General features: G+C 31.9%; 1 protein-coding gene and 1 non-coding gene across 3 annotated transcripts in view; both read right to left on the bottom strand.

Annotated features, from left to right (window-relative positions):
* Positions 1–15,626, bottom strand: part of LOC126882910 (uncharacterized) — a 121,235-nt gene that overhangs the window by 84,184 nt on the left and 21,425 nt on the right. For both annotated transcript variants that reach the window (XR_007697426.1, XM_050647987.1), the window contains exons 3-4: positions 15,086–15,256; positions 4,490–4,711 (exon numbers count right to left, since the gene is read on the bottom strand). Coding sequence is in view for 1 of the 2 variants with exons in the window: in XM_050647987.1 (XP_050503944.1) it covers positions 4,490–4,711; positions 15,086–15,256 (393 nt within the window). In the remaining variant the exon portion in view is untranslated. The remainder of the gene's footprint in view (positions 1–4,489; positions 4,712–15,085; positions 15,257–15,626) is intronic.
* Trnal-uag (transfer RNA leucine (anticodon UAG)) lies at positions 14,968–15,047 on the bottom strand. The gene has a single exon. It is a non-coding gene; the product is annotated as a tRNA-Leu (tRNA).

The following is a 15,626-nucleotide window of genomic DNA, read 5'->3' on the forward strand; positions in this document are numbered from 1 at the left end:
CAATAGTTTTCGATATATTCAAAAAAATCGATTTTCATTTTGTAACTTCAAAGGACTGTAACTTTTTTTATGTGAACATTTGTACTAAGGTAAGTTAGGTTCAATCGAACTATTTTTGGTCCCATAATATGTGATTTTTAAGTAAGATGTTTTTTTTTAAGTTGACATGAAATTGACTTTATTCGAAAGACAATCTTTTAGCATTATAATTTAAATATGATTTCTGGCATATGAACGCCACGGCTGGCTCTGACGTAGTCTAATCTGGAGGTCCAATTTTCGATGAGTTTTTACAATATTTGTGACCGTATATCGCCACAACAACGCAGCGAATAGAAACATTTTCTCTTTTCTGACGATACCAGTATCACTTGGAGCAACTTAAATATTGCAACTATAACTTCTGATCTACTTACGATAAAAACCTGGTCTGACTCTTAATTTACTCTCGTTTAACGTGGATAAGACAGTAGCATTATCCTATAAAAGTGCTCTTCAACCCTTGCTTCTTAATAACAGCCAGATCATTTTATAACAGCCAGGTCAATTTTAGACAGCAACCTCAAATGGTCCCTTCCTAATTCCTGATGCCTAACATAAGTTTTTTTCGCATACATATCTTCGCAACAAACAACAATAGGTTTTTTCAAAAGAAATAGGTATTTTGGTTGTGTATATATATTGTTAAAAATATAAATAACCTCACCAATTTACATTCCATACTATGCGCGATGTTAATTACCTTTTCCGCTTGGCTATGTTTATAATTAGATCTAATTTACAAGTTTAAAAACTATATTACAATATTTTCGAAATTTTTAATATTTTACGTATGCACAATATATTAATAGGTTTACCTATTTTAACCATTCAATACGCCCAAAATAAATATTCAAGTGAAGAAATTCAAAAGCCCCGTCATCTTCGTAACAAAACTACCGATAAGCAACATTATGTGTAGATTATAGCATTGTATAACTAGACCATTATATTATATAGACATTATATTATTGTGTAAATAAACAATGATTATAGTTATCAAAAGAAGTCTATTTAACTCATAGAAATTTCCACACTACGAACTGTATGATTTTTGAGTATATTTTAAATTTACGTATCGCACACTCAGCAATATAAGGGCTTTGGGCTATAAGGGCTAAAAACTGTGATTTTAAATAATAAGGGCACAAAATGAAATTCTCTACGAGAACTTGAATGGTTCGGTAAATATATTTGTGCCTCTCTCTCTCTCCCCGGTCACCTCTGGTTTTTACTGCAACAAGGGAGAAATCAGTAACATGTCTTTCTATGACGAAAATCGTGGTTAGTTTGTGTTTTAATGTTTTGTATTATATAGAATAGTTTTTTGTTGAGCCGTTATATTATGCAAAATATTATAAATAAATGGGTCTAATTCATAATAGATCGCTATTTTGCATAAACACTGACAGGGTATTAAATATAAGGGATCAAACTTAAAAAGTTTCTCATTTCTGTTATGTTTTTTTGTACTATATGGGCGACTAACTTGAATGTATTTTTTTCAATTACATGTAATTAATGGAATTTATTTCTATTAATTTTTTTCTCATTGCTATTTATAATGCAATTATCAAATAACAAATCTGCCAAATTTCACATTTATAACTTAAATAATAAGCATGTTATTTGAAAAATTAGCTGTAATTTTGGAAACCAAAATCTTTAAACGCGATTTCCCAAAAACTTACTTTTTGAATTGTGCCTCTATACTACTGAGGGTGCGCATGTACCTACATAAGGCACGTTTAGACACCGCGATAAATCCGGGCAATTTATCGATATCGATCGAGTTGTTTCAATTTATCGTTGTGTGTAAACGGTACATCGCAGCGATTTATCGGAATTGGAGTTGGATTGGAAGTGGTATCGGATTGCATCAATTTATTGTAACGATCGAGTTGTTTAAGTTTATAATCAATCGGGACATTATATCGCAGCGTCTAAGCAGCTTTAAAACAATCAATAAATCGTAGCAATTTATCGTCACAATAAATTGCTCGCATTTATCGCCACTTAACGCAAAAAGAACCCCCATTTACATTGGATCACGTAATACCGGGTGTCCACTTATATTTTCCCCCATTTTAACTGCCTATAACTTCTAAACGGCTTAAGATAGAAAAATGCGGTTTTCGCTGAAATGTTTTATTTTAGTAAAAGTTTTGTCTGAATGGATTGAATTTTTTATATCGCTTTCAAATGCGAAAAGAAAAATGGCGGATTATTGAAAAAAAACGTTGTTGACTTTTTTTTAAGGGAACACTCAGTATATTTTTTTGTAAATTGAAAGAAAGGTCATTCACCTATCCAGTGATTTAAAATTTTTCAAAATCGGTTGTCAAATCAGTGAGTAATTAATTTTTAAAATGAGCGGTGCAACGTGGATATCACATACCTATAACATAACTAAGCAAAATGATATTATGTTATGTGATTTCCACATTGCATCTTTAATTTTAAAAATTATTTGCTCAGTCATTTGACAACCGATTTTGAAAAACTTTATATCGCTGGATAGAAGAATGACCTTTCTTTCAATTTACAAAAAAATATACTGGGTGTTCCATTAAAAAAAAGTCGACAACGTTTTTTTCAAAAATCCGCCATTTTTCTTTTCGTATTTGAAAGCGATATAAAAAATTCAATCCATTTAGACAAAACTTTTACTAAAATAAAACATTTCAGCGAAAACCGCATATTTCTATATTGAGCCGTTTAGAAGTTATAGGCAGTTAAAATGGGGAAAAATATAAGTGGACCCCCGGTATATAAAAGTGTTTTATCAAGATTTAAACTTGATCTTAAAAGCATAATGATAGAATATTCTCTAATTTTTTTAAGCACAGCTTAAGCACACTTAATTGCGCAAAAGTATGATAAAAAAGACGAACGACTGAAACGACTGTAACGACAGATCGCGCGAACCATATACTGTACATCTATAGATAATATACATTATACCAACTGGGCTCCAATACTGTTGTGTATAGTGTGGGAATCAATTCCCTCATCTCCCACTCTAGAGTAGGTTTCCTCGTCTAGGTTAGGTTCAATATAAGTGAGCGCTTAATCGCCCTTTCACTTTTCACTCAACCTAAGAGGAGAGGTCTATTGTGGCTCACGATCTTTCCTTAGTAGTAGCTACAGCGCGCTTAGCTTCCATCTTTGCTACCTTGTATGAGTCATTATCTTCCTCTCTTTTAGACCTCTCATACCTCTTTCTTCTCCCTAACCTTCTGTTGCAGTTCATCGTGTCACCAACAAGTTTCTTTGTCCCTAGGAGGCCCTTCACGAAATGTTTTTCCTAGTACTTCCTCCCTCACTCGTACAATAACTTTGCTATTGGCTTCCCACCAATCATGTACCGAGTTGCTACAATATTAGATAATTATTCTCGATTATGTGCCATTCTTATTAGGTCATATGTGTCCATTTTGGTACACTTCCGTGTGTTTCTTACACATGAACACTTTCTACGATGTGGTTCTCTACTCATCATCATCATTAGTTCTACAACTCATAGTGCGCCTTGGCCTGCTACAGGATCAGCTTCCATTCATTTATATTCTTCGTCATGGTTTTCCAATTTCGTACGGTTAATAATCTTTAAGTCTTCCTCCAACTGGTCGTCACATCGTGCTCTGGGCCTGCCTCTCCTTCTCACTCCATTCGTTTTTTAGTTATAAATATGTTTTAGCTGCTGCATCTCGTTCTACTCGTTCATTATCCCTATATGGCCTGTTTTGATTGAACTTTGATATCTTAAGAGTTAATAAAAATGATACTGCTTTTGCGTCGTACCACACTGCAGGACATATTTTTAGCAGTTAAAACTTGGATAAACTGAAAGTACCTATTCCTCTCACTACAATAGTACTGGGGAAAGGGTATTCACCCCGAGACCTTTAGGGCCGGCCCCACTCCAACCCAATTTATAAGGTACCTTAAGTTTTAAAAATGTTCATAGGTCCTGATTGCTAAACAACTTTGGCTACTTCTGCTCTAAGTACTGCGAACAATAGGAACTGTGATTTTAAATATTAATGATACGAAATCTAAAACAGTTGGGCAAATAATCTAACATAACGATAGAAGATATTATTAGACTCTGCCCTTTGGATATTGGCAAAGTATGACATTATTAACAAATTATTGTTGTTTATATTAGTTCTTTTCTACTTACACAACCTAAAATCATAAAATGAAACCCATGTCTCTATACAACAGAACACATCAAACAAAGACCGCAATATGGCGATGTACCGTGGTAGATTCACCCAATGGAATTCTAGTTTTGTAAACGGACAGTGCGTGTTGTATTCCCTTACAAGTGTTTCGTGATACTTATTTAAAATTTGAATCCATTTTCTAAATTTCCGCTACCAATTACATAATCAATAATAGCCGTTTTAATAAAACATGCTCTTTGTAAAATATTTCACAGTACCTGTAAACCTGTGCAGATAAATCCCATCAAAGCAGCTTCTAACAGAAGTAACTGTAGATAATCGGGAAAAGCGTCCTGGCAACCATCTGGGTATGGCTCAAAATCTACATTGTTATTTGGTACGTTACTGTCTTTACAAGACATATATGATAGTCTAATAGCATCATCAGTTCGAAAGTAGTTTGCGTAATTCGCTGCTCCATCTAAACCACAACACTCGATCTAAAACAATAAATATTTTAATATTACCTGTATAATAGCGGTAGCGGGTAGACACTCTTTACGATCCCGGTAAAGGCAGGTCTGCTTCAGGGATGCGCCCCTGCCCTGCCTACGCGAGCTCGGCTTTTTCTCCCAATCCTCTTCCGGGAGAGAAGCGGATCTTAATCCCTAAATTCTACCCACCAACCCAAGCCTACCCAAATCCTTTCCTTCTCAACCCGCACTGGACCAGCGTGAGGAGATAGCGGTCCAAACCTTCAAGTCAATATATAGGACAAAAAGGGAAAGGCCCCCAGTCCCCAGCAATCAAATAACTGACTGAAGAGGAGGTGCTAAGAATCCCTGGGTATGACCCGGCTGCCACAAGATGACAATTTGGCTATGCTCTTAGAATTTAGAATATTCGAACACTGACGGACGACAATAGATTGCCAGAAATAGAAAATGTACTAAAGGATATAAAATAGGATATCCTTGGCATATGTGAAACCAGAAGGAAAAGTGATGAGTATATAATACTAAAAAATGGAGCACATTTTGTGCATAAAGGTGGCGAATACACTGGAGTGGGATTCTTGGTAAAACAAAGCCTCACACAGTGTATCGAAGAATTCAATCCCATATCAGACAGAGTAGCATATCTCATCATCAGATCTGGATTAGTCACAAGAGGCCAGGTCATTTGTATAGTACTATAAATAAATAAATAAATAAATAAATAATCTCATCATCAGAATTAATAAAAGAACCACTCTGAAAGTGATCTAAGTATACGCTCCAACCAAAAGCCACGACGAAGAAGTAGAAATATTTTATGATGAAATAAGAACAGCTATAGAAACAAATAAAGCCAATTACAAAATACTATTAGGAGATTTTAATGCTAAATTGGGCAAAAGAGAAGAAGATTATGAACATTTAATTGCTAATTATGGCTACGGGAAAAGAAACAATAGAGGAGAAATGCTTCTCAATTTTATGAATGAACATAACATGTACTCAATGAACTCCTTTTTCAATAAAAAAAAAGAATGTGTGTACTTTGTACGCACGTAAGAAGTTATACTTCTATTATATGATTTCAACGAAATCAATATACTTTAAACAGTTTCTCTACTACTTTCCAAAAATTTTTATTAAAACAATACCAAAAATTAAAAAAATAAAAGAATAAAACACACACAAACACATTGAAAAATGCCACAAATGATTTCTGAACAATAATTGTTGCCAAAAATTTTAATTAAATACGTATTTTCTGAAAAAAATTATATAATAATATACTTACAATCATAAAATCTATAAAAAAAATAAAAAAAGGATATAACTTGCATTGGGCTTGAACCTACTTCCCGTGTATCTCGCCGTACGAGAGTCGAAGCGATTTCAAACTGCACCACCTTCGCGTATACGTCATGTGGGAATATACACAAACTGAACAACTTTTTGACATTTTGTTTATATGAATTTTTGTTAGTTTGACATTTGTCGAATTAAAATACAACAGTATATAGAGTAAGAAAACGATACATTAGATGAAAATTTGTAGAAAGTTTGTTCGTAATCAGATTATGTAAATTGAAACATTACCTACTAGGGGTATAGCATAGCAAGTACTAGGTAAGTACATTATTTTTTTTACATTTTCCAAATAGGTATGAAGATAATTTTTTATTGGAATACAACTGAAACATTTAGAATTACGTACCTGTGGCTTTTCAAAACTATTTAAAAAGTCACTATAATTATAAATTTGATTTTATTTCTGTCCTCACAACAATAAAAACTAATATATTATACAACATTTTTGTTTACCGATAACCTCCATATTGAACAATTATTGACAGATAATTTCAACACCCAATCAGAGCCCGTATAAAGACTAATACCAAACTACCGGTGTGCGCATGCGCGCAGATCAATATAAATTCACCCTCAATCTCAATCGTGCCTAAAGAAGTATAACTTCAAAAAAACCAAGCAGAAAATGGACATGGATGAGACCCGATAAAAAGACAAAGAATGAAATAGATTATATCTTAACGAAAAATAGAAACCTAGTAGTAGTAGTAGTAGTAGAAAGTAATCTTATTACACAAGAAACGTGATAATCGAAAGTTGGAACACTACAGGCCTATCAGTCTACTGTCACACCTGTTTAAAATACTCACCAAAGCCATAACTACCCGACTAACAAAGAAATTAGATGAATACCAACCATATGAAGAGGAAGGTTTTAGAAAAGGGTATTCAACTTCCGATCACCTGTTAACCACAAAAATATTAATAGAAAAGTGTAACGAATACAAGTTTCCAGTTTTCATAGCATTTGTAGACTACGAAAAAGCTTTCGACACCATAGAACACACGGCCGTAATAAACGCAACGCAAAATTGTAGAACAGACAGTAGATATATTAACTTAATAAAAGAAACTATGAACCAAGCTACAGCTACATACTACCTAAATGAAAATGAATACACGAACCCTGTACCATTAAACAGGGGAGTCAAACAGGGAGACACTCTATCACCCAAACTGTTCACCTTAGTTTTGGAGGACGTTTTTAAAAACCTAAATTGGAAATATAAGGGAATAAACATCAATGGTCGTTACCTCAGTAATCTACGATTTACGGATGACGTAATCCTGATAGCTACTGACCTAAAAGAACTGCAAACCATGATTTTAGAATTACATACCGAATCTTCTAAAATAGGACTGAAAATGAATTTAAACAAATCAAAAGTCATGCACTCCGAAGAAACCGTGACAATAGTAAACGACAAAGTTATAGAAAAAGTTTAAGAATATACTATATATGTACTTAGGACAGTGGCGGTTTCTCCATAAGTTCACATGTGCACGTAAACCCCCAAAATTATTTCCACACCAACATTCATATATGTAATATTTATCATTCTATAAATAACATTTTAATCTAACTATACAGTAATTGAAATTCGAAATAACAGATCCAAGGAGTTTATAAGTATCTAATAGGTAACATTTAATTATTTTTATTCTATTTCAAAGGAGAAAGTTCACGGATGCGAGGCCTTAGACAGAACCCCGCGTTTACCGCTCTCACAGCGGTTCCTATCCCGATGACTTTTCATACTACAAAATACAACTCACCACCCACCCCGCTACCCGCTATAGCCCACAAGTTTAGATGGCCACAGGATCACAAGTCGGATGTGATTTTATAGCATGATCTTTGATGTTTTCAACGTGCACGGCACAACGGCACACGTATGTTTAAATTTTGCTTTCATGAAGTTCGAATTTCGGAACTATATTAAGAATGGAAGGATTTGTGGACGTAAATGTTAGCGTGGAATATTTAAAATCAATTAAATTTTCTTCATTATATTTAGAAGAAAAATTAAAAATGCCGAAACCAAATTTGTTAATTAAGAATGTACCAAAGTGCAAACGTCGGGATTACAAATGATTATTTAAAATGGAGATTTGTGTAAAAACTTACAAATTGTGTAGGTGTGAAGCACATATTTGGAGAAGAGGAAGCATAATGAATAAAATAGAAGATACGATTTTAACTATCCTGTTGGAATTCCAGATTGGAATTCTCCAATTATGTACTTAACTTGTTACGATGCCAGTGACAACTGCAGAAACAGAAACGATGTCTCTCTGCATTGAAACGTATCAAAACTTTCCTTAGAATAGCAGCTATGGGCCAGGATCGCTTAACTGCACTCGCAATGTTTTCAATAAACAAAAATGATTCAAGAAATTCCAAATTTTACTGAATTTGCTTGTGAATATTTATCTAAAAAATAACAGGCGACTGACTTTCGTTACAAAACTTGCTTGTAACATTTAAACACTAAATTATAATTTTAAGTCAGTAAAATACATTATTTATTGTAATTTTTAATAAGGTCCTTTGATTTTTACAATTTGAAGACACTCAAAAACCTTTACCTACGGAAATAGGGTCTCAAGGTCTTTTTATATGTTAACATTATGTGTGCACCCCCAATATTTTACACCAGGCGCCGCCACTGACTCAGGACAAAAAATAATACTAAATAGGGAAATTCAAACGGAAGAAATAAACAGAAGAAGAAAGTTAGCATGGGCACCATTCGGCAAACTGAACTATATACTCAGAAATCAACAAATTCAACTACATCTTAGATCTAAAGTTTTTGATGCATGCATTATTCCGATATTAACATATGGGGCACAAACATGGACAATCACAAAAAAGAATATCAATATACTCAGAGTCACTCAACACGCGATGGAAAGAACAATGGTAGGCATATCATTTAAGGATAGGAAAACAAACACATGGATAAGACAAAAAACCAGTCACCGATGTGGTACAAAAATCATTAAAATTGAAATGGGAATGCGCTGGACATGTAGCTAGGAGCGATCTAAACAAATGGCACAGAATAATTCTAACCTGGAGACCATACCAATACAAAAAACCAAGAGGCAGACCTTCTATGAGATGGACAGATGATCTGAAACAAACTGCCGGGAAAAATTGGCTACAAGTAGCGTACAACAAAAAACAACGGAAAGGAAGACTTGGTGAGGCTTATGTTCAGATGTGGACGTGAATGACTAGACGAAGAAGAAGAAGAAGCAAACTAATAGGACGGTAGTTTTTTAGATCTGTTATGTCTTCTTTCTTGTCTAATAAAATAATGACAAGATTGTTCCAATTGAAAAGGGATTTTTCATTGGCAAATGCATTCGGTGAAAAGTTTGGCCAAAGCCTGAATAATTTTATTTCCACCTAGTTTGATCGTCTCGACCACTGCTCCGTCATCGCCAAGGGAATAAATTGTTATTTTTCATTTCTGAAAGCGTATTTTTAAATTCGTATAGTGTTACTTCTGGCATTAGGTAATTCTAATTCTGATCCCTGGTTTGTGATTTTGGGCAGGGGCTGATCTTGACTTTCGTTGATGCTCTCATCTCATACATTTCGTGATAAAAGGATTTGACAACCTCGAGGATTTCGGTTCTATCCGTAATAATGTTTTCATTAATTAGGGACTATACAGGGTGGTTGATTAGTGTGATAAAGCTCTGTAGTGCAATTTTATATGAAAATCGTAACAAGTTCACCTCCCTGTATAAATAAAAATAAGCACAACAGCAATGATTTATTGATGCCATATTTTTTTTAATTATTGTCAAAATTTTCAAAAATTATTGATATTGCTAATTTTTTTATATCAAATACAGGGTGTCAAAACGCAAGTACATTATTTTCTCAGTAATTTTAAATGGAACACCCTGTATTTTATATCACTATTGAAAATAACCATTACCGTACTTTAATTTTTATATAACATTCCCTATGTCTAAATTTATTAGTTTTCGAGATATTTTCATTTTTCAATGGACCAGTAGCGTGGCCACCCAGATTACCAGAATTTAATAAACTGGACTGATTTTTTTGAGGTTACGTTAAGAATGAAGTTTATAAAATACCTTAAACAACAAGGGATGAGCTGAAACAAGAATACAAAGTATATTTCGAAGTGTTACTTTACAAATGCTTCGTAGTGTAAGTAACTCATTCAATGACCGTTTTTAGGAGTGCATAAATGTGTTAGGAGGTCATTTTGAACACCCTATGTAATTAAATATTTAAAATATTTTATTGAAAGTAACTTTTAATGTTTTCAAAAATGTTGTATTTTGTGTTTGTGTTTTTTTTTGTAAAATTTATTACTAATAAATTATTTTTCTTTCTTTATTTGTTACATTTACATACAAAAGTAGTTTCTAATTGTTTCAAAAATGTTGTATGTTGTGGTTGTGTTTTTTTTTGTAAAATTTATTACTAATAAATTATTTTTTTTCTTTATTTGCTATATTGTTACCAGTGGCGTGCTGGAACTTTTCAAGCGGCCCGGTGATTTGTAGAAAAACGGCCTCCCATCCTCATTTTACCTTCTATTATCAGGATGTTTTATTCTTTATTTAAAAAAACAAAAAACAAAAACAAAAATTATTTTTGATACAAACATAAAACTTCGAATTCAATGATTTTTTTAATTTGCCATATTTTTTCATTTAAGAATAATAATCTTACAAATAATAAATGACATGTATGACAATATTGTAGGCAGTAACGCAGAAACCATAATTTCCTGAATAAATATAATATGAATTTGATGTAATTAAGATAAAAGTAAAATAAAATTTTGAGAATTTTTCAATTATGTATTAAGCTCAATTTTAGTAAAATAATTATACAAGAGAGTACAAATGCAAGTAGAGTGCAAATACTTTAATTTAAAAAAAATTTCTACAAACGTGTTAAAAATGCAATTTTTAGCACTCCATACGAGCGTTAAAAATGCTACTTTAAGGCTTTAGTGCTTTAAAAAAATTTTAAGGCACTGCAGTTAAAAAAGAGAAATGGCAGATTTTGAAACGTCAAAATATTTATATTTCATTTATTAACATTAATATTAATAGTAAAACTTGCGCAATTTGAAAAAGGTGGTTTAAAAGGTTTTTTAAAATTTAATTTAAACTGTATTATTGCATTTTTAACACGTTTGTAGAAAAAAAACTATTAAAATTTGTTAGAATATACAACAATAAAAGTAAGATGTTATTCTATAGTTGTTATGATTTACGTATTGACAGTATAGGCGATTTTGATGTAATGTCAAGGACAATATAAAAATGGAATGTCAGTCAATTTCAAGTAAAAGTTTTTGTAGATATTGCCCTGTAATGAATAAATTATAATTGTTGATATATAAGACGTTTGTAGAAAAAATATTTTTCCAGTTTTAAGGCACTCATGTGAATTGCAGAATTCGCTTCGCTCATTCTGCTCATTCTGCTCATTCTAGCAGGATCCAGCATCGTCAAGAGAAGGGGCTGATTGGCTAAATTTCTATGAAAAATAAATAAATAATTGAATGTTTTTATAATCTTTATATATAACTTGGTTTGAGAGCGGGGGCCGATTACCCCCATCGCCCTCCCCTAGATCCGCCACTGCACATGCGTGTCTAAAACGTGTACTTTTAACACTTATATCATAAATAACTATTAAAATGTTAATACAACGCAATAATCTAAATATTCTTTTGCGATTATTTTATAAAATAATTACTTAACTCTTGATCAATAATTTCCGCATTAAAGTAGATTGTTCGATTGTTGAGCAAATACGTCGATTATTCCATCATTTTTAAGCTCAGACAAAGCTTCTTTTTCTATAGCCATTAGCATAAAAGTTATCTTGTGTTAAAGTAAGTACTTCTTAACCGATTTTTTATGCATTTCAATGTTGAAAAGCTTTTTTTGCAAGATACTGGTGTCATTGAAAGAGTTAATAAATGCTTTATATTATACTATTTAAATTTTGATAAGCACACAGCACACTGATATAAGTTGTACTTTTACAAAACAGCCTAACAGCAAGCTATACAATCTTTACACTTTTTAGTACCACACGGAGGTGAAGTTTTTACGATATCAACATTGTCATTTGTTACTTCATGTTCATTATCACTTAGATTAATAATATCATATTATCATCCTTCATATTTTCTGTAGACTGAACATATTCATCATTAACTCGATCTTCTATAATCTCAGTATGTATTTTGCAAAATCCTATTTTTAATACAATACATTTATCAGAAGAATCCACGCGTTCTTCTCTAATTGCAGTCGCAGATATGGTAGGATAAAAATTTCCTTATTTTTCAGTATACCATTTTTTATTGCATCAAAATTTCTAGGATGTAGAGTGCTTAGATCATCATAAAACGGTTTGATTTGTCTTGATCAAATCGTTTTTCGATACTTCCAATAATTCGATCAAAAGTGAGCAAGACGTTTTTCCATTTTTTATTCTGCAGAGTACATACAAGGAAATTGGAAATTGATAAATATACTTGTATGTATGAAAATAAATAATATTATCTGTAGCAATTTATTTATGCATATACCTAGACTATAGAGTCTTATTCATTTACTTAAGCTGTATTTCACAATTAAAATAAATTTTTTTTAAATGTTTTATTAATATTATTAGCAAAATTAACATCCAATTAGAAATTAAAAAAATATTTTTTTATTACATCTAAAAAATTTTGTGAAAATATTTGACCGGCCTCAAGAGGCCGCGGCCTCTCGGTGATTGCACCGATTCATTTATATGGCCAGCACGCCACTGATTGTTACATTAATTACCGGATTGATTTTACAGTTTTAGACAATTCAGTTAAAATTTGGAAAAATTTCGATACCTAATTAATAATTTATTGCTCTGAAAAATGAAAAGATCTCAAAAACTAATACATTTAGACAAAGGGAATGATATATAAAAATTAAAGTACGGTAATGGTACTTTTCGATAGTGATATAAAGTATAGGGTGTTCCTCTTAAAATTACTGAGAAAATAATGTAGATACTTGCGTTTTGACTCACCCTGTGTTGGATATAAAGACAATTAGCAATATCAATCATTTTTGAAAATTTTGACAATAAATAAAAAACGAATGTGTGTGTACTTTGTACGCACGTAAGAAGTTATACTTATAACAGAATAAAACACAAACACATTGAAAAATGCCACAAATGATTTCTGAACAATAATTGTTGGAAAAATTTTAATTAAATACGTATTTTCTTTAAAAAAATTATATAATAATATACTTACAATCATAAAATGTATAAAAAAATAAAAAAAATAAAAGTTTTTATTGGGGATTGAACCCACGTACATTGTGTTTCACAACAGAACAGAAGTTCTACTGAATATAAAAAAGAGAAAACTTGAATACTTAGGCCACCTGATGAGGGGACAAAAGTACACATTCCTACAAAACATAATGCAAGGAAAAATCCAAGGACGAAGAAATCCAGGCCGTAGAAGAATGTCCTGGATGAGAAATTTGAGAGAGTGGTTTGGCTGTACCACTAACGAATTGTTCAAAACAGCAGTAAATAAAATTAGAATCGCCCTAATGATATCCAATCTCCGATAGGAGAGGCACTCAAAGAAGAAGAAGACATTGTGTTTAAATTTCAGCACCTTTAGATATCGGCTACGGGGACATATGCATCTTACTGGAAGATAGAGCAACTGAGCAACTTGACAGTTCCGAATTTAACTACATTAGTTTGATGTCTACGGAATTCAAATATTACAACACAACAAAACAGAGCAAGAAAACAATATTAGATGAATATTTTTAGAAATTTTGTTGGTTAGGTGGGTTTATTTTACATACATACTAGGTAGGTTTATTTTACATTTTCCAAATAGGTTATGTAATTTTTTATTGCGATACTGAAACATTTACAATTATTATTACGTACCTGTTGCTTTTAAAAAATATTTAAAAAGTCACTACAATTATAAACTTTTTTGTTTCTGTCCTCACAACAATAAAATTAATATATTATACAACATTTGTTTACCTCCATATTGAACAATTATTATTGACAGATCATTTTAACACCCAATCAGAGCCCGTATAATGACTAATACCATACTGTCGGTGTGCGCATGCGCGCAGATTAATAATAAATAATCACCCTCAATCGCGCCTAAAGAAGTATAACTTCAAAAATATGGTATCAATAATCCATTGCTGTTGTGCTTATTTTTATTTATACAGTGAGTTGAACTTGTTACGATTTTGATATAAAATTGGTTATAACTTTGTAAATATCCTGTATAACATAACAAACCTTTATATTTTTGTGATGGAGAAGTTAAGAAGATTTCGAATATAAAATAAAATATAGGGTGTTCCATTAAAAAAAAAACATATTTATATTTGGTCTGCCACTATGTTATCGAACACCCTGTAACATTCTAACTAATTTTGTAATTTTAGCTCAAATTTGGCTACAATTTTTGTTATTAACTTTTATTGTTATCTATTACTATAGCGGATTTACTGAGCTTTATCATACTAATCAATCATCCTGTATACTACTAAAACTTTCAATATCATCTTCGTATATCTATAATATATAAAATATTTTGTATTATAATAATCCAATACCTACATAAAATTTAAAGAATATTTTGATACAAACAATGGTGATTGTTTTTATTAAAATTGAATAAAAGGCAATTTATAGTTAAAATAAAGAAGTTGACATATTACATATTTACAAAAAAATTTTACGCCAACAAAGATTCTTTTTATTAAAATAATTATACATATAAAACATATAAAATGAAAAAAATGTATAAAATAAAAAAAAAGTGTGACAGCGGTGGGATTCGAACCCACGCCCTTTCGGACTGGTGCCTAAAACCAGCGCCTTAGACCGCTCGGCCACGCTGCCTGTATGAAATATTATTCTAAATCGTAATTTCCACTAACCTCTGCTTGCATTCGAGCGAAATCTTTATTGTAATATTGCTCCTTAATCATTTCATTGAAAGCTTCGGTCATTAAATCAACGGAATGAGTAGGAGCTCCATCCCTCAAAATCATCGTCCAAACTCCAATTATAAATTCGGTTATTAATAAAATACTTGTAAAAACTATGAACTGCAGAAAAAAAAAATAGGTCAAAGTTAATTTAATCAATATCAAGGTTAGTGATAACAAGAACGGCGGAGCTTTATTTTTAGCTGATTATATAGGTCAAAATTATGAATGGTGTACGTTTTATTGGAATGGGCGGCACACCCCTAATTTGATATTAGAATTCGAAAAAGCAACCATGATTAGTATGTTCTTTAAAGGTAAAATATTGCAAAACCTCTAAATTTTAAAGATCGAACCATTTGGATTGACATCAAATTTGGCATACACATAGCTAACAAGTCAAAGAAAAAAAGTGATATTGTGCCGATGTGTGCTTTTGCCCTAGGGGTGAATTTCACCCCCTTTTGGGGGTGAAAAATATATGTTCCAA

Source organism: Diabrotica virgifera, chromosome 4, assembly GCF_917563875.1.
Source record: "Diabrotica virgifera virgifera chromosome 4, PGI_DIABVI_V3a".
Taxonomy (NCBI): Eukaryota; Metazoa; Arthropoda; class Insecta; order Coleoptera; family Chrysomelidae; genus Diabrotica; species Diabrotica virgifera.